This window comes from Cetorhinus maximus, chromosome 15 (assembly GCF_964194155.1).
Source record: "Cetorhinus maximus chromosome 15, sCetMax3.hap1.1, whole genome shotgun sequence".
In the NCBI taxonomy this organism is placed as follows: domain Eukaryota; kingdom Metazoa; phylum Chordata; class Chondrichthyes; order Lamniformes; family Cetorhinidae; genus Cetorhinus; species Cetorhinus maximus.
In genome coordinates this window covers 15888569-15909291 of record NC_135893.1, presented here as the reverse complement: position 1 = coordinate 15909291, position 20723 = coordinate 15888569, and the positions used below count along the sequence as shown (strand labels likewise).

Genomic DNA, 20723 nt, shown 5'->3' with positions numbered 1-20723 from the left:
GTGTTGTGGGAGCTGCACTCATCTAGGCAACTGGGGAGTATTTAATCATACTCCCGACTTGTGCCTTCTAAATGGTGGACAGACTTTGAGGAGTCAGGAGGGGAGTTATTCGTTGCACTATTCCTAGCCTCTGACCTGCTTTTTTAGCCACAGTATTTATATGGCTAGTCCAGTTCAGTTAGAACCATAGAATAGAACCATAGAACACTACAGCACAGAAAACAGGCCATTCGGCCCTTCTAGTCTGTGCCGAAATATTATTCCGCTAATCCCATTGACCTGCACCCAGTCCATAACCCTCCAGACCTCTCCCATCCATGTATCTATCCAATTTATTCTTAAAACTTAAGAGTGAGCCCGCATTAACCACGTCAGATGGCAGCTCGTTCCACACTCTCACCACTCTCTGAGTGAAGAAGTTCTCCCTAATGTTCCCCCTAAACCTTTCCCCTTTCACCATAAAGCCATGTCCTCTCGTGTTTATCTCGCCTAATCTAGGTGGAAAGAGCCTACTTGCATTTACTCTGTCTATACCCCTCATAATTTTGTAAACTTCTATCAAATCTCCCCTCATCCTTCTACGCTCCAAGGAATAAAGTCCTAACCTGTTTAATCTTTCCCTGTAACTCAACTCCTTAAGACCCGGCAACATCCTAGTAAATCTTCTCTGCACTCTTTCAATCTTACTGATATCCTTCCTGTAGTTAGGCGACCAGAACTGCACACAATACTCCAAAGTTGGCCTCACCAATGTCTTATACAACTTCACCATAACATCCTAACTCCTATACTCAATACTTTGATTTATGAAGGCCAGTATGCCAAAAGCTTTCTTTACAACCCTGTCTACCTGTGACGCCGCTTTCAGGGAATTATGTATCTGAACTCCCAGATCCCTTTATTCCTCTGCACTCCTCAGTGCCCTACCGTTTACTGTGTATGTCCTACCTTGGTTTGTCCTTCCAAAATGCAACACCTCACACTTTTCTGCATTAAATTCCATCTGCCATTTTCTGGCCCATTTTTTCCAGTTGGTCCAGATCCCTCTGCAAGCTTTGAAAGCCTTCCTCGCTGTCCAATGGTAACCTCGCTGGTCAATGGTAACCCCCAAGGTGTTGATAGTGGGGAATTCAGTGATGGTAATGCCATCGAACTCCAAGGGGTGATGGTTAGATTCTCTCTTGTTGGACATGATCATTGCCTGGCACTTGTGTGACACGAATGTTACTTGCTGCTGGTCAGCCCAAGCCTGGATATTGTCCAGGTCTTGCTGCATTTGGACATGCATTGCTTCAGTATCTGAGGAGTCATGAATGATGCGGAATATTATGCAAACATCAGCGAATATCACCACTTCTGACCTTATGATGGGAGGAAGGTCATTGATGAAACAGCTGAAGATGGTTGGACCAAGGACACTACCCTGAGGAACTCGAGCTGTGATGTCCTGGAGCTGAGATGACTGATCTCCAGCAACTGCAACCATCTTCCTTTGTGCTAGGTATGACTCGAACCAGTGGAGTGTTTTCCCCCTGATCCCCATTGACACCAGTTTTGCTTGGGCTCCTCGATGCCACACTCGGTCAAATGCAGCCAAGATGTCAAGAGCAGTCACTCTCACCTCATCTCTGGAGTTCATCTCTTTTGGTCCATGTTTGAACCAAGAGTGTAATGAGGTCAGGAGCTGAGTGGCCCTGCGGAACCCAAACTGGATGTCAGTGAGCAGTTTATTGCTAAGCAAGTGCTACTTGATAGCACTGTTGATGATCACTTCCATTACTTTACTGATGATCGAGAGTAGACTGATGGGGTGGTAATTGGCCAATTGGATTTGTCCTGCTTTTTGTGTACAGGACATACCTGGGCAATTTTCCACATAGCCAGGTAGATGACAGAGTTGTAGCTGTACTGGAACAGCTTGGCTAGGGGCACAGCAAGCTCTGGAGCACATCTTCAGTACCATTGCTGGAATATTGTCAGGGCCCATAGCCTTTGCAGTATCCAGTGCCTTCAGCTGTTTCTTGATATCACGTGGAGTGAATTGAATTGGCTGAAGATTGGCATCTGTGATGCTGGGGACCTCCAGAGGAGTCTGATTTATCATCCACTTGGCACTTCTGGCTGAAGATTGTAGCAAATACTTCAGCCATATCTTTTGCATTGATGTGCTGGGCTCCCCTCATCATTGAAGATTGGGAGATTTGTGCAGCCCCCTCCTCTAGTGAGTTGTTTAATTGTCCACCACCATTCATCACTGGATGTGGCAGGACTGCAGAACTTAAATCTGATCTGTTGCATTGGGATCGCTTAGCTCTGTCTATCACTTGCTGCTTATGCTGTTTGGCATGCAAGTAGTCCTGTGTTATAGCTTCACCAGGTTGACACATCATTTTTAGGTATGCCTGGTACAGCTCCTGGCATGCCTTCCTGCACTCTTCATTGAACTAGGGTTGATCCCCTGGCTTGATGGTAATGGTAGATTGGGGGATATGCTGGGCCATGAGGTTACATATTGTGTTTGAGTACAATTCTGCTGCTGCTGACGGCCCACAGCGCCTCATGGATGCCCAGTCTTGAGTTGCTAGATTTGTTCGAAATCTATCCCAGCTAGCACGGTGGTAGTGCCGCACAGCACGATGGAGGGTATCCTCAATGTGAGGCGAGACTTTGTCTCCACAACGACTGTGTGGTCGTCACTCCTGTCAATACTATAATGGACAGATGCATCTGCAGCAGGCAGGTTGGTGAGGATGAGGTCAAGTATGTTTTTCCCGCTTGTTGGTTCCCTCACCACCTTCCGCAGACCCAGTCTAGCAGCTATGTCAATTAGGACTCGGTCAGTGATGGTGCTACCGAGCCACTCTTGGTGATGGACACTGAAGTCCCCCACCCAGAGTACATTCTGTGCCCTTGCCACCCTCGGTGCATCCTTCAAGTGATGTTCAAGATGGAGGAGCACTGATTTATCAGCTGAGCAAGGGCAGTACGTGGTAATCAGCAGGAGATTTCCTTACCCATGTTTGACTTGGTGCCATGAGACTTCATGGAGTCTGGAGTCGATGTTGAGGACTACCAGGGCAACTTCCCCCCGACTTTATACCACTGTACCGCCATCTCTGCTGGGTCTGTTCTGCCAGTGGGGCAGGACATACCCAGGGATGGTGATGGTGGTGCCTGGGACATTATCTGCAAGATATGATTCCGTGAGGATGACAATGTCAGGCTGTTGCTTGACTAGTCTGTGAGACAGCTCTCCCAAGTCTGGCATTAGCCCCCAGATGTTAATAAGGAGGACTTTGCAGGGTAGACAGGGCTGAGTTTGCCGTTGTCGTTCCCGGTGCCTAGGTCGATGCCAGGTGGTCCATCCAGTTTCATTCCTTTTTTGAGACTTTGTAGAGGTTTGATACAACTGAGTGGCTTGCTAGGCCATTTCAGAGGGCATTTAAGACTCAACCAAATTGCTGTGGGTCTGAAGTTACATGTAGGCCAGACCAGGTAAGGATGGCAGATTTCCTTCCTTAAAGGACATTAGTGAACCAGATGGGTTTTTTCCAGAATTGACAATTAGACTTTTAATTCCAGAGTTTTATTGAATTCAAATTCCACCATCTGCAGTGGTGGGATTCAAACCCAGGCACCCAGAACATTACCCTGGGTCTCTGGATACATCTGTGTTCTGAGGAGACTTAGTACACAGTCTGTGTGCAGGGGAATATATCGTACACAGTATGTGTGCCGGGGGAATATATCGTACACAGTATGTGTGCAGGGGAATATATCGTACACAGTATGTGTGCAGGGGGAATATATCGTACACAGTATGTGTGCAGGGGGAATATATAGTACACAGTGTGTGTAGGGAGAATATATATATAAAACATTGTATGTAGGGAGAATGTATATAACACAGTCTGTGTGTTGAGAAATATATATAGTACACAGTCTGCATGCAGGGGAATATATAGTACACAGTCTGGGGAGATGATGACCTAGTGGCAATGTCACTGGACTAATAATTCTGAGGCCCAGGCTAATGCTCTTGGGACATGGGTTCAAATCCCACCATGGCAGCCAGTGGAATTTAAATTCAATTAATAAAATGCGGAATTAGATTTTATTGATTAGATCTGGAATTAATAAAATCTGGAACTAGTCTCAGTAATAGTGACCATGAAACTGTTATTGATTGTCGTAAAAACCCATCTGGTTCACGAATGCATCCTTACCTGGTCTAGCCTACATGTGAATCCAGACCCACAGCAATGTGGTTGACTCTTAACTGACCTCTGAAATGGCCTAGCAAGCCAGTTGGGAAATAAGGGATAGGCAGCAAATACTAGCCTTGCCAGCAATGCCCACATCCCATGAAAAGATAAAAAAAACCATAGTACACAGTCCGTACTCCATGTGTAGGAGAATATATAGTACAGTGTCTTTGTGCAGGGGAATTTACAGTACACAGTCTGTGTGTAGGGAGAATATATAGGACATTGTCACCTTTAGGTGCAGTGAACGATCAGCACAGAGCAAGGAGTCAGATTTGGGATCTTCTTAGTTTGTCAAGCTTGAGTATCATATCACATTATTTATCGACTCAGTCACCACCTTTATGAAGTTAAACCATCTCCTAGCCAAGTTACTATCCACCCATTCTCCTGATGTGTGTCCTTGTGCTATGCACTGGCAGAAGGGATATAGAGTGAGCTGTGCCTGGCTCTTGTTTCTGATACTCGGATGCTGGTACTCAGGACTCAGTTAAGCTGTGGCAGTAAGAGAAGCTGGAGTACGTTGAAAGTACACCGCTGAGATAGCACATTGTTTGTCCTCACTAATCTTATTTACTCTGCCAGTCTCCAACAAATTTAAATAAAATCCGTGATTCTTCCAGAGATTAGATTTCATTGGCCCACCACTGGCAGCCGTGCCTTTTGCTGCTGAGGCCCAAACTCTGAAATTTCCTTGCTAAACTCTCTGCCTCCCTCTCTCCTCCTTTAGCACACTCCATACCACTCTGACCTATTCTAGTACCTCCTTCTGTGGCTCGGTCTCAAATTTGGTTTGATGACACTCCTATGTTAAAGATGTTATATAAATGCAAGGTACAATTGTGGATTGCCAGACACACTGAGGAGGAAGTAGGAGAGTTTAAATTTGTAGGCACTAGCTCCCTGTTCTAGTATAAAGGGTTTAAGATTTATATTCTGTTTCAAAAGCTATTTTTCATCAGTGAACGGGATATGCATTTTATATGATCTGATTGGATGGTTTAGCCAGCGGGGACTAATCTCAGAAAGAGTCGTGAATTTTCAGTGCATTATTTGAATTTGAGACTGTATCACTGGCAATACGTCTCCATGAATTACCTGCTTGCCTATCCCCTCCTCCAAGCCAACAACATGTTAGAGACTGCATAACAGAGTAAACTACGTTAGTGAAGACAAACAATGTGCTATCTCAGTCGCGTACTTTCAACTTACACCAGCTTCTCTTACTGTCACAGCTCAATTGAGTTTTCTTTTTGTTTGCATGTTTATTATCCCCTCCTCCAATGTGCTGCTCTTTCACTCCTCCCTCCCTCTCTGCTTCTCTCCTAATTCATGGTGGGGTATTCTTTCACAGGCAACTGCTAACCCCAGATCTTTCAACAAACGGCTATTTCTCTGGATCCTCATTTCATCCAGGGGCCATCTGGGGGGATGAGTTTGATTTTGCGTAGAATTACATAGAATTATAAAGTGCAGAAATAGTCATTTGGCCCATCAGGTCCATGCTGGTTTTTAAGCTCCACATGAGCCTCCTCCCACCCTTGTTCATCACACCTTATCAGCACTATTTTCTATTCTTTTCTTCATCATGCTTATCTAGCTTCCCATAAATACATCTATGCTATTCACCTCTCTACACCTTGTGGTAGACTGATTCACATTCTAACCATTCTCTGGGTAAAGCTGATTCTCCTGAATTCCCAATTAGATTTATTAGTGACTATCTTGCAGTTAGGATCCCTAGTTTTGGTCTTCCCCACTGTAGTAATTATGGCTTTATTTAGTGTGTAATATACCTTTAAGAGTAATACTTGTTAAGGAAGATCACATGATCTGTGGTGACCAATAGCAGAATAGCGCGAGCTACCCCAGCAGGCAGTGTAGAGATAGAGTTGGAGTTGAAAGCCCGCCTGTAGTTGCTGCTGAGTACATTGTAAATAAACTTAAAGTTTCCACCCAAGAAGTGTCTGCTGATCAACTCTATTATTAATAGTACAACTCGGCCACCCTACAACAAACTGGCAATGAGAATAAAACAGGATTGAACAGAAGAAATCAAGTTAAAAAGAAATCGGCACTATACCTTTCCCAGTGATTGTAAGTAGCAACCTCCATTAGAATTGAAAAAGTTATCCTCTCTCAAAATGAAACAATTTGGGAGAATTGATCTTTTTGAATTAGCCACAGACGATTGGTCTCAATACATAGAACGCCTCATTCTTTTTTCAAGCGAATGAGATTACGGAGGAAGAGAAGAGGCGAGCAATCCTCTTGAGTACTTGTGGGAGCAAAACCTATGGTTTGATTCGAAGTTTGATGGCAGCCAGTGCTCCAGATTGGAAGAATTTTGATGAATTGGTGCACCTTGTGAAGGGTCACTTTCAACCCAAGTCCTCAGTCACGATGCAGAGGTTCAGGTTTAATTTGCGAAATAGAGCCCCAGGTGAGACAATTGCATGCCACGTGGCAAATTTGAAGCAGCTGATAGAACATTGTGAGTTCGGTACAACTCTGAACGATATACTCAGAGATTGTTTAGTGTGTGGTGTGAAAGAGGACACTATTCAGAAAAGATTATTGTCCAAAGTGAATCTGGATTTCAAGAAGGCGCTAGAGATAGCGCTGGTCATGGAAAACGCTGAAAGAGATTCAAAAGCAATACAGGGTGCACAAAATGGTGCTGTCCTCCACATCTGGCAGGAAACCTCAGCTGAAAGTGGTGCAAAAAAGTGAAGAATAAAGAAAAATAACTTAGCAGCGAAATTGAAGAGTAAATTTAATAGAGGTGGAAACAAGCAATCTTTTAGCGTTTGGCAGTTTAAAAAAATCGAATGCTATTATTGTCACAGAAATGGACATATGATGAGGCAGTGCAAGCAAAGATTCAAGCAGGCCTGTAAACAAAAGTAGAAGCCCAATGAAATCTACAATGTAGAAGAGCCTGAAACGACAAATTCAGACATTTACTCATTGTTAAATCTGAAAGTTGGAAAGACAGAACCAATATTTGTCACAGTGAAAGTAAATGGCAAGCCTGTTAGAATGGAAGTGGACACAGGAGCTTCCACCACAGTAATTGGGGAACATACTTTCAGATATTTGAATAATGGTGAACATCAGTTAAGTTTAGAAGAAACAGCCTCCTAGCTAAAAACATATACAGGTGAAGACATTCAAGTAAAAGGCATAAGTAGAGTAACTGTGCATTATGGAAGCCAATTGGCAAAGCTACTCTTGATGGTGGTAGCAGTGAAAGGCCAAGCCTCTTGGGGCGAAATTGGTTAAAGGAGTTAAGTTAGAAAGAGTCTTAAAATGTATTTTGCAAGCTGGAGTGCGTTTAAAAAAAGAATGCATGTTCCAGGCGAGGGAGGTAATCTATTTGGGTCACCGGGTAGATTCACAGGGCTTCCACCTGTTGCGGAGAAAGTGAGAGCCATAAGAGAGGCACCTGCGCCAAAGAACGCCTCAGAGCTCAAATCATTCCTAGGAATGATCAACTATTATGGATGGTTCTTACCTAATTTGTCTACAGTGCTGGCCTCTGCATTTTCTGCTCAAAAAGAACCAACGTTGGTCTTGGGAGGCACCCCAGAAAGAAGGTTTCACAAAGGTGAAACAATTGTTGCACTCATCCAACCTATTAGTGCATTATGACTAGACGAAAGAGTTGGTGCTGACATGTGACGCATCTCCCTACGGAGTGGGAGCAGTGCTGTCTCATTGGATGGATGACGGCACGGAACGGCCAATAGGTTACGTATCAAGAATGCTCACCACAGTGGAAAAGGTATACTCACAGATAGAAAAAGGCCTGTCCATCATCTTTGGTGTCAAGAAATTTCACCAATATGTACACGGCCGTCATTTTACAATCGTTTCAGACCTCAAACCATTGCTAGGATTGTTTAGTGAGGAAAAAGCTATACCACCCATAGCCTCATCAAGAATACAATGATGGGCTTTAATTCTGGCAGCATATGAGTACACTTTCATACATAGGCCTGGCAATCAAATCGCAAACGCCAATGCCCTTAGTCGTTTGCCTTTACAAGAAAATGATGAGCACATCCCAGTTCCACAGGAACTTGTTTTGTTGTTAAATTTCTTAGATTCCTCGCCGGTATGTGCTCAACACATCAGAGACTGGACAAGTCGGGACCCAGTCCTATCTCAGGTACAGGAACAAGTGCTACATGGTTGGTCACAGGAGCCCGTATCTAATGAAATGAAACTGTACTTCAACAGAAGACGTGAAATACCAGCCAGGATGGCATCTTAATTGTGGGGAGTACGAGCGATAGTTCCTTCAAAGGGGAGGGACAACACAGTGCCCATTCAGGAATTTCCCAAATGAAGACCATAGCATGCAGCTATCTATGGTGGCCTGGGATGGAGGGCGAAATAGAGAGTTTAGTAAAGCAGTGGGTGCAATGTCAGCAACTGCAAACGTTGCCAGTGACAGCTCCATTACGCCCATGGCAGTGGCCAGGTAGACCTTGGGTGCGGTTACACATTGACTACATTGGACCTTTCCTGGGAACAATGTTTCTGCTCATTGTCGATGCCCATTCAAAATGGTTGGATGTACATGAGGTGAAGTCACCAACATCGGCCGCTACAATTGAGAAACTACATCAGAGTTTGCCATTCACAGACTACCAGAAGTAGTTGTTTCCGATAACGGCACAGCATTTACAAGTGCTGAGCCTCAATGGTATCACCTCATGTGAAAACTGCACCGTACCACCCTTCCTCAAACGGACTGGCCGAAAGGGCGGTTCAAACATTCAAAGCAGGCATGAAAAAGCTAACTGGTGATTCCTTGGCAACCAAGCTAGCACACTTTCTTTTTCGTTACAGGACTACCCCTCATAAACAACAGGTGTCACACCTGCGGAGTTATTGTTGAAACACCGTCTCAGGATGAGATTGAGCTTAATAATGCCAAATTAGGAGGGGAAGGTGGAAAGGAGTCAGGGAAGCCAGAAAACCAGACATGACTGGCATAGATGCGAGAGGAAATTTACCGTGGGAGAGCCAGTGTATGTGAAAAATTTCGGGGAAGAACCAAAGTGGTTACCAGGTGAAATAAGTGTGGTGACTGGACCTCTATCTTACCACATGGAGGTGGAAGGCCGTATCATCCATAAACATGTGGACCATTTAAGGAAGAGAGAGACAAATCACCAAGATTTGGTCCAATCAGTGATCATGACCGGGTCTGCGTTTCCTATTGAGGATACTCAACCCAGGACTGACATGTCTGATGTTCCTGTAAGAGCTAAGAATGCAGAACTGTAAGTACCCACCCAAAGCACCTGATGTTCAGGCAACTCCGGAAAAGGAGGTTCCTGACAAAGAATCTGAAGTTGTGGAGCTGCGACATTCCACATGTACCAGGAAACCACCTGAAAGACTGAACTTGTAAATTCCTTATCCTGTATAAATATTATGTTATCTTGAAAAATATGTACTTGTAAATATTATATGTATAGCCGAGTTAAAGGGGGAAGAATGTATTAATTATGGTTTTATTTAGTGTGTAATGTACCTTTAAGAGTAATACTTGTTAAAGAAGATCACATGATCTGTAGTAACCAATAGGAGAGTAGTGCAGGCTACCTCAGCAGTCAGTGCAGAGATAGAGTTGGAGTTGAAAGCACATGTGTAGTTGCTGCTGAGTATATTGTAAATAAACTTAAAGTTTCCACCCAAGAAATGTCTGCTGATCAACGCTATCATTAATAGTACAATCAGCCACCCTACAACACCCACAAGCACAGTTTTGGTCTCCTTACCTAAGAAAAGATATACTTGCCAGAGAGGGAGTGCAGCGAAGGTTCACCAGACTGATACCTGGGATGGCAGGATTGTCGTATGAGGAGAGATTGGGCCAACTAGGCCTGTATTCACTAGGGTTTAAAAGAATGAGAGGGAATTTCATTGAAACATATAAAATTCTGAACAGGGCTGGACAGACTGGATGCAGGGAGGATATTTCTTCTTGCTGGGGGGTCTAGAACAAGGGGTCACATTCTCAGGATACGGGTAACCATTTAGGACTGAGATGAGGAGAAACTTCTTCACTCAAAGGATGGTGAACCCATGGAATTCTCTACCACAGAAGGCTGTGGAAGCCAAGTCACTGAATATATTTAAGAAGGAAATAGATAGATTTCTGGACTCTAAAGGCATGAAGGGGTACGGGGAGAGTGCAGGTGTACGGCGTTGAGATAGAGGATCAGCTATGATCATACTGAATGGTGGAACAGGCTCGAAGGGCTGAATGACCTACTCCTGCTCCTATTTTCTATGTTTCTGTACATCTATCTTACCAAACCTTTCGATAATTTACCCTTTAGTGTATTTCTGTTAAGTTAGAAAGTACCGATTAAAAAGAGGCATGGCAGGGCAACTCAGTCATGTGGAATGCACATCCTTCTTCAAGTGAGAAATTCAGGATGTTTCCCATATCCTGGATTAGCACATGTGCAGGAAGTGTTGTCAGCTGGAGGAGATCGAGTTTCGGAGCTGGAGGTGCAGCTGGAGTCGCTGCAGCACATCCATGAAACTGAGAGCTTTGTGGATAACACATTTCTGGAGCTGGTCCCCCTGCAGCTTAAGAGAGTGCAGGCAGAGAGGAAATGGGTGATTGCCAGATAGACAAAAAGGACTAGGCAAGTAGTGTAAGAGTCCCACGAGTGCATTTCGCTCTCTAACCAGTATTCAGTTCTGAATACTGGTGAAGTCGAAGGTTCTGCTGGGGAGCACAGCTGGAACCAAGTCTACAACACCAGGAGTGGCTCAGCTGTAAAGTGCTGGAGAGAGAGGACATCCTGGAAAGTTCAGGGATGGAATCTATTCGGTGAGAATTAAGAAACAATAAAGGTGCCATTGCACTACTCAGTATATTCTATAGGCCACTAAATAATGGGAAAGATTTAGGCCAACAAATTTACAGGCAAATTACAGAGGTGGAACAACTAAAAAAAAATTCTATTGAGAAAGAAAGATTCTACAAGAGGGACTCATCGTCCATGGCTAACTAAGGAAGTTAAGGATGATATCAGATTGAAAGAAAAGATGTACAATGCTGTGAAGATTAGTGGTAGCCCAGAAGATTGGAAAAAGTTTAGAAACCAGCAGAGGATGACTAAAACAATAATAAATCAGGAGGGATTAGAGTATGAACGAAAACTAGCAAGAAATATAAAGACAGTCTGCTAAAGCTTCTACAAGTATATAAAAAGGAAAAGAGTAGCTTAAGTGAGTGTAGGTCCCTTAGAGGGTAAGACTGGGGAATTTATAATGGGAAACAAGGAAATGGCAGAGACAACTTGTGCTGTACCTGCACTCAGACAGTTTAGAGTGAGCTTTACTCTGTATCTAATCCATGCTGTACCTGTCCTGGAACAGTGTAGAGGGAACTCTACTCTGTATCTGATCCATGTTGTACATACCTTGGGACAATGTAGAGGAAGTTTTGCTCTGTATCTAACCCGTGCTGTACCTGCCCTGGGAGTGTTTGATGTGACAGTGCAGAGGGAGCTTTATTTTGTATCTAACCTATGTGGTACCTGCCCTGGCAATGTATGAGCTGATGAGGAGGGTGAGGTTTGGAGGAATTGCAAATAGAAAATGATTCTACTCTTAACTCCATAAAAGCATCAAAGAAAAATCTCAGACAGAAGGAAAACAAATTCACCGATAATAAAAGCTGCCAGAGCCAGCATGTGCACGTGAGGAAAATAGCAGGAAATTAATTGTAAACTATTAGCAAGACGTCAAAATAAAATATTCTTGTTGTAAACTGTAATTAATGTAAGAAATTTCCACAAATTTAGTGTGGATTTTCTGTCTCACTGTTCATTGGTTTTGTAAATGGCTGCAAGCAATGAGAGATTGTTTGAGCAACCATGTCCTACAGCACAGGGTTTTTATTGATTTTCTGTCACCAATTTCCTGAGCTGACTCATTTCTCATTTCTCCTGAATGCATTGACTCTTACTGGGTACAGTTCCGCAAGTGCAAGCTACCCACCACTGATTCCTTTTCCAGGTGCCCTATTCATTCTGGCAGGTACTAGCCACCCAGCATCCATGGAACTGTGCCCCAGCGAGAGTCATTACCTTAAGGAGTGGAGGGAGGGCATCATTCTGCCCATCGAGCTGGGGCTGTAGTTCACGATCTTGCCCCAGCTGGGCAGTTGCTGGGCATGAGAGAGTTACCAGCTGGGACCGGCTGAGATGCAGATTGCTCCATGATGGTATTACAGACTCAGGCAGGAAGACAAGTAGGAGGACTGACTATATGGAACAAACCCATCTACTTATTAACCAGTTCAATTTGTCAGAAAGATATAGAAACAGGAATAGGCCATTTAGCCCCTGGAGCTCCGCCATTCACTGAGATCATTGTTGATCAGTACCTTAACTGCATCAACCCATCTTTGTTCCATATCCTCAATGCATGTGTCTAGCAAAAGCTATCAATCTCAGACTTAAAATTATTAATTGAGCTAGCATTACTGCCTTTTGTGGCTGATTTCCACACTTCTACCATCCTTCGCATGAAGAAGTGTTTCCTAACTTTCTCTCCTGAATGATCGAGTTCTGTCCCTTTGCCCTAGGCTCCCCAACCACAAGAAAACCATTTTCCTCCAGTATAAAAACAGAAAGTAAGACTTGCATTTATATGGCACCTTTCACAAACTCAGGACCCAAAGTGCTTTATAGCCAATCAGGCACTTTTGAAGCATTGTCACTGTTGTAATGTAGGAAACATGTTAGCCAATTTGAGCACAGCAAGCTCCCACAAAAAGCAATGTGATAATGACCAGATCCTCTGTTTTTGTGATGTCGATTGAGGAATAAAAATTGGCCAGGACACTGGGTAGACTCTTCTTCTTTTATATCCACCTGAGAGGGCAAAAGGAGCCTTGGTTTAACATTCCATCTGAAAGATGGCACCTCCGACATTGCAGCAGGGTCAGCCTAGATTCTTGTGCTCAGATCTCTGGAGTGGGACTTTAAACCGCAAACACCTGACTCAGAGGCAAGAGTGCTACCCACTGAACCATGGCTGACACTTAATGATGAATAGGTGAGACCTACCTGCCTTGGAGACCAAGTGTGGAGGACTCAGTAAAATCAATGGGAAAATATTGACAGAAATAGGGTGATAAAAAAAACATGTTGCAGGAAGAAGCATTAAATTGGAGAAAATGCAGGCAGAGACATTTAGGGGTTATTTTAGTGAAAGGGTGAAAACAGGCACTAAATGAATGCTGTGCCCATAAGTCACAACTGTTTGAAAGTTTGATTTTAGCACACAATTTTGGGACTAATTGATGATTAGCATAACTTGAACTTGTCTGGAGATGCTGAAACAGAACACCTGCAGGTTTAGCACTGAAGCAGAGATCAGAAGCAATTTTCGTGGAGCAGTATATGTGGGCTGCTTGCACTGAGGATGGAGTTCATTGGCTGTCACACAACAGGCCTGTTTTTGGATAGTTCAGGAATTGAGGAATGGTGCACGCAAGTTCTCAGTTGCAGCACTGGAGGTCCTTATCGAGAAACCCAGAAAAGGAAGGATCAAAGGTCTCTACCTTGCCTTCCTGTCCCTGTCCCCTGCAGCAGCTAGTGCTGCTCAGCTTGGCCTCATGTCCTCATCCCATTTCTCCTGCAGAACAAGACCTGCTTGATTGGCACCCCATCTACCACCTTCAACATTCACTCCCTCCATCACTGACCCACTGTAGCAGCAGTGTGTACCATCTACAAGTTGCACTGCAGCAACTCACCAAGGCCCCTTTGACAGCACTTTCCAAACCCACAACCCCTACCAACTAGAAGGACATGGGCAGCAGGTGCATGGGAACACCGCCACCTGGGAGTTCCCCTCAAGACACTCACCATCCTGACTTGGAAATATAGTGCCATTCCTTCACTGTCGCTGGGTCAAAATCCTGGAGCTTTCTCCCTAATGACATTGTGGGTGTACCTACAACACGTGGACTGCAGTGGTTCATCACCACCTTCTCAAGAGCAATTAGGGGTGGACAATAAATGCTGCCTAGCCAACGACGCCCACATCCCATGAATGAATAAATAAAAAAAGGCAAACTCCTAGGAAGATACCCATGAGCAAGCACTCCTTTTCTCCTGGTGATTCCTATAAGTTGTCCAATAAGGTAGAGTAATACAGCACTTAGCCTTTTTAGCTGAAGTCCTGAGATAATTTTGAGTAAATTTTGATCGCATGTTAATATTGTCTTGACAGAATGTCCCAGAAAGTCTTGCAATGTTTCAATTACCTTCTTCAAACCTCCACCAGCTAGTGAACAGTGGATAAACAGTGAAGCTAATAAACCTTTAAGTAGCGCTCAAAATGACTAGTTTCTCCCAATCAGCTGGTTGCTTATAGGAGAGGGCATTAGTTCAAACATGAGCCACCATAATGCTGTGCAGCCTCGCTAATGAGCGTTAGCAGGCATTTTAATTGTCAATCAGCTGCTTAACGATCCTTTTGTCAGTCCGGGTGTAGATTTCAATTCCTTGCTCTCAAGAGAGGCTAAACCAGTATTGCAGTTTAAGACTTGGTCACCTCGGAGGCTCTTTAGCACTTGAAATATTGAGGAAAATTGCCTCTGAATATATATCACACTGTATAATCACCGATCAGAAACTGGCCTCAAAATGTTGTTGAATCCTGTTTTGTATTATCTTTATTTCTTGTTTTCTTGTAATGTGGATCCTCTTGAGCAGCAATTCTTCACACAACTTGAGATGGTATTAAATATCAACACACAACAGTGGGACAAGAGCCATCTGCACGCCAGTTAGGTTCACTTTACTCACAAGTTTCATTAAATCCAACTTCACTGCTGCTAGCAGTGGGAATTGAACTCAATCCAGTACCAACATCGTGTGGATACAATACCCTCCTGGTTAGATTCAACAGAGGCCTGGTTTCTTTAAAAAGGATAATGATGATTTTGGCAGCTGCCTGTGATGCTCAGCTCAGTATGTGTATTTTGATTAGAAATGTATGTAAATATCAATACTGGAAGTAGAATGTTTTTTACATGTAATGATCCCATTGTCAGCGCACACACACACCAAAGGCCATCTTGCCAGATTTACTAAAACTGGTGGCTAACAGTTCGCAGCACTGACATCTTTGTCAAACCTCTCCTGAGCTCCCACCTATCCCTGACCTTCTATTTTACACCACCTGCTCCAGGATATTTAGATACAAGCGAGCTTAAATCGAGATAAAATCTACCTTTGAACTATCCCAGAAAACATGCCCAAGGCTCCCTATATACTGGCCCATCAAACACTCCCAGGGGATTATAGGTGATGCAGAGGGGTAGACTTGTTGGGGGGACTGATATGCTTCCCCCTTGCCTCTAAATATCCTCCCCTCTCGCCTCTAAATATCCTCGAGTGCTCCTCAGGTTTGGTTAAACATCTAGTGTGCAGACAGAGTCTCAGCCTCAACTCTGCTAACCTGTGCTGAAATTGTCTGGAATAAAAACAGAAACGGCTGGAAAAACTCAGCAGGTCTGGCAACACCTGTCGAGAGAGAAACAGAGTTAACGTTTCGAGTCCATATGACTCTTCTACAGAGCTAAAGATAGGTAGAAATGTGATGGTTTTTAGACTGTTTAAGAGGGGGTGGAGCAAAATAGAAGGTCAGGGATAGGTGGGAGCTCAGGAGACAAAGATGTCATGGACACAAGACAAAGGGAGTGCTAATGGTAGTGTTAAAAACTAAAGATGTTGCTGATAGTGGCATAAAGGTAAGATGGCAGAATGTGTTAATAGCGGATCAAGGGTCTATGAAAGCAAAACATAAGAACAAGTGACAGGTGGCCTTTTGGGGGTGGGGGGGTGGAGGGGGCAGTGTTGGAGGAAAAAAATGGATTAAAAAAGGGGGTCAAGTTGAAGGAGAGAGTTCATGGTCTGAAGTTGTTGGACTGAATGTTAAGTCCAGAAGGCTGAAACTGTCTGGATTGGGATGAATGAATGTGACCCCAGGGCAGGAGTGTGATCTCCACATAGAGGAATCTGAAACCCTCCTGATGTGAGATTTTCAGTTGTTTGGATTTCGAGACCCTTACCTGTGGGGGAAGGCTTGAGCATCTATCAGATCTCAGTCAGAAAATCTTCACCAACTGACTGTCCATGGAGCATCTTTCTTCCACTATGATCAATTTTAGCTGCGGTATCACTGGCAAACTTCAGGAAAGCAAAAATTCAGTTGATTCTCCTTTTCTGGGGTACTTTGAGCCATTTTTCTCCATGTTCCCTCTGGGGTTATGTCAAATTTACTTGTCTTTATTTCTGCTGTGAACAAGCAGTCACTCTCTCCCAGTGGAAGAGATTCCATAGGAGAGTATCGCCCTCTGGTGTATGTCTCCTGATGCTGCAGCAATTTATAACGTTCAGTGGATTAGAACAGTCGTTGGGCGACTACAGAATCCCCAAAACCAATCAGTGATCGATTGTACATAGCAAAGCGTCACACAAATCCTGATCAGATTGAATGTCTAAGGATGGGATAGATCAAAGAAGTTTGTTTATGATTTTATTTGATGGATAAGGGTGAAAGAAACATTTTACCTTTGTTATTCTGAAGTGATAAATAGCCTCCCCAGGGCAGGTTTAACGCAGGTTGTATACAGAATAAAGCTCCCTCTACACTGTCCTATCAAACACTCCCACAACAGATACAGCATCAATTAAATAAAGAGTAAAGTTCCCTCTACACTGTTCCAAAGCGGTGCCACAGCCCCAGTCGCAGACATTTGCCTCCCAGCTCCGTCTTCCCACACCAGACATCCTTTGAGCACTCAGAATGAAAGGATCAATCTAGTTCAAGGTGGTTTTTGTGTTTTGGGAATTTCCTCACTTAGAACTGCAATGAGACTATCCAAAACACATGGAGGAACTTTACAGGCTTCAGAAAGAAACTCTGAACCCATGCCATAGATTTCAATGGTCAGTGCACCATCTAATCTTCTTATTTTGATTGCTTCTCGGGGGGCTTCTGATATTATTCAAGTACAGGAGCAAATTATGAAGGAGTTGTATTCTGCCAGTAACATAGATTCCCTAACGGGACTTCAATTGAAAAGTACTTCATTGACTGTAAAGCACTTTGGGACATCCTGAGTTCATGAAATGTGCTCTCCAAATGCAAGTTTTTTCCTTTCCATTAGCAATGGAAACATAAGGGTCTGGAATTTCAATGAGGACTCTTCAGTGGGTGGAATTCTTCAGCTTAGTAGAAGCCCCAAGGATTGGGTGTACGTGGCTAAAAACAGCAGTTGACACCATTCTGTCAGGAGGTATGGAATGAGAATGGGAGATTGTCCTACATCTCCCAAAAATATTGAGCAAGAAAATGCATTCAGGAGAAGTATTCACTATAGTCTAGTGGTACCCATAATATATCCTCCGAGGGCCACTTGGCTCAGGGTCTTCAATGCACCTCCTCCTCGATGCCTTCAGATATTTTGACTCTGTGTAGCAAAGTGGGCTCAAAGTGGTCCTTTGGGATTTGAGGGAGAGTTGAGAGTGAGGAGGGGATAAGAGACAGTCTTCACTAAAACAAGAACACTCAGGATCTTGGCCCATGGGAAAACTGAGGAACCAAGCAGCAGACCATGTAAAATCTGCATTGCGATGGATTTGCACCAGATCTCATGGAGCAGCTGAACAACCAAAGGTAAGACTTTCAAGAAGGGAAAATGCTGAGAAGTTTCTTAGTGAGAGTCAAAGACAAGAAGAGGCCATTCTTCCCAGTGAGGTCCATTCCCACTAGTAGCCCCACTCTCCCATCATAGCCTCAGCTACACTTGGAACCTCCTGAATGTTTTGCCTCCATCAGCATGGCTGCCAATTTATTTCAATGTTTCTCATTATGGGTTAAACAGTTCTGTGGTTTGAGTTGAAATGAGAATTCAATTTACCTCGACTACAATATTACAAAATGGTGCAGCTGTCATAACTCTCAAGCGTTCCGCTGAACCTTCTTGACAAACTTCAACAAGAGGTATAAAGAAACTCTTCACAAACACAAAAATACCAGGAGCCAGAACATCTGCACTCTCTTAATTGAAATCAACTTGAACTCTCCCAGTGTTTACTGAACAGTAACAGACTCTGAATTGACGTCTGAATAAATCCAGTGTTTACTTATCTGCAGTTGGTTTTGTAGCCTCAAAGTGACACACACTACACTTTCCAGGATATGATATTCCTGATCTTAAAGAGCACTGCACGCTGTAACTTGGGAGCAAGTATTATTTAGGATTTTATATATTTCGGTGAGCATGGGGATTTCATAGGTACAAGTAAAGAGCACAACAGCAAAGAGGTAATGCTAAACCAAGACAAATCATTGATAAGGTCACTGTTAGGATATTGTGCCCAGTTTCAGATGCCTTTTGCTTTGGGCTAGCAGAAGGTGCAGTAAGAGATTTACTGAAGTAATACCAGGGAGGAGAGTCTTCAGTTATGAGGGAACGCCAAAGAAACTGACAATTGACCAAATAGGTTAAATGACGATCTGATAAGGGAGTTCATAATTATGAGCGGTTTTGATCAGCTTGCATTTACACAGCATTTTTAACACAGTAAATTATGTGCTTGATAGCCACATAAGGAGATATTGGGACACTTGGCCAAAGTATTAAGTTTTGAGGAATGTCGTAAAGGAGGAGACAGAGTCAGAGGGACGATCAGGGAGGGAATGCTAAAGATTAGGGCTAGGCAACATAAGGCATGGACACCAATGGTGGAGGGATGAAAACCAGGGATGCGCAAGAGGCTATAATTGGAAGAGCGCAGAGATCTTGGAAAGTGGTAGGGCTGCAAGAAGTTACAGAGGTAGGGAAAGGCAAATTTATGAGGATGACAATTATAAAACTGAGGTATTGCTGGAACAGAAGCCGATGTAGTTCAGCGAGCACAAGAATGATGAATGAGAGGGACTTGGTGCGAGTTAGCGAACATGTGGTGTTCATTCATGCGTGTGGTGGGCTACAACTTTACAGCCATGGGTTTTAAAGAGTCAGGAAATCATACTGTGTGTGCACCCAAGTTTCCAATACACTCTCTCGATGAGCGAGATTCCCTGCTGGAAGCACGACGTTGGAAAATTAGTCCTGTTACTCTTGGATTGTTCTCCCCTGGCCCTTGAGAGGAATGGGGCAAAGACTCCAGAACCTAAGTCTAACATAACAGTCTACATTGTTCAACATGGGCCAGTTTAGAGTCTGCAGATGGCAATCCAGTGGTGTCACTTGAACTAGGGTCTTAATTGGTTATCTCAGTCTCTAGCTACCTTGATGACCTTCACTCCCTTTGATAACCAGCTATCTGTGCAGCTCCCCTTTGAAGAGATGAATCAAGATGGCAGCTGCTGTCAATCAGCCACACCTTCCTTCCCTACCATTGCTTAATCTTTTCTTCAGAATCTCATGTTAGTCTTTATTTGGACTGGAACACATTCTGAGCCGTATCCCACCGGATGGCCCCCCATCATTCCATGTCCACACAAGACCCCTCCCCCGCCCCCCGGTGAAACGGTGCAAGGTGGTTTCTCATGGTGTCTGCATTTTTCCCACAGTTCATGGCATCAAGTGGACCTGCAGTAATGGGAACACCAGCGCCGGTTTCTCGGTGGAGCAGCTCGTTCAGCAGATCCTGGACAGCCATCAGACCAAGCCTCAGCCTCGCACTCACAACTGCCTGTGCACCGGCAATCTGGGTAGGACTGACCGGGGGTAACCTTTCCAATTAGCGCGTGGCTCTTAGCTGTTTAAGCTGTTGAAAATACTTTTGGGGGATTTTACTTTCCATCAAACTGCGCCCCCCCCCCCCCCACCCCGCCACCAATCCTCCCCTCCACCCCCTCTGAAGCTGCTGACTCCTTGCTGGAGCACATCTTCATGAACACCATCAGCCCTCTTCCCCGCTGTGTGAGCCCAGACACTGTGTGTTGGTTCAATTGTGTCAAGAGATGAGCCTGCTCTTGTCCTCATGTGTTGTGGGGGAGATTCCCTCAGGTTGCCTTACTGCGACAACATAATTGCCCTTGTTTGCCATTTCTGGTGGAATGATCAATACATTTATGATTTTACAGGCTCGGCAACCAAGGAAATTCTGACCCCACCCCCTAACACACATGGACACTTTCCAGTGGGGGAGAGTGGGGGGTCACTGCAGATCAATCAAGTCTTTTCCTGAACTGCCCCTTTCCCTATCCCAGGGCGTTGAAAGACCGAGAGTACTGCCCCCCAAATGTTACACAAAACAAAACTGATGGAAAGAAACAGGGAACTTTAATTTATATAGTGCCTTTCATGATCTCAGGACATTCCAGAGCACTTTAGCACCAACTAAGTGTCATTGAAGTGTAGTCACTGTTGTAATATAGGGA

The 20723-nt window shown here is 44.1% G+C and overlaps 1 protein-coding gene across 1 annotated transcript in view; it reads left to right on the top strand.

Moving 5' to 3' along the window:
- The window catches only part of LOC144690441 (calmodulin-binding transcription activator 1-like), a 1084973-nt gene that overhangs the window by 917808 nt on the left and 146442 nt on the right, over positions 1 to 20723 (top strand). The window contains exon 7 of the mRNA XM_078557952.1: positions 19911 to 20051. Coding sequence (XP_078414078.1) covers positions 19911 to 20051 — 141 coding nt within the window. The remainder of the gene's footprint in view (positions 1 to 19910; positions 20052 to 20723) is intronic.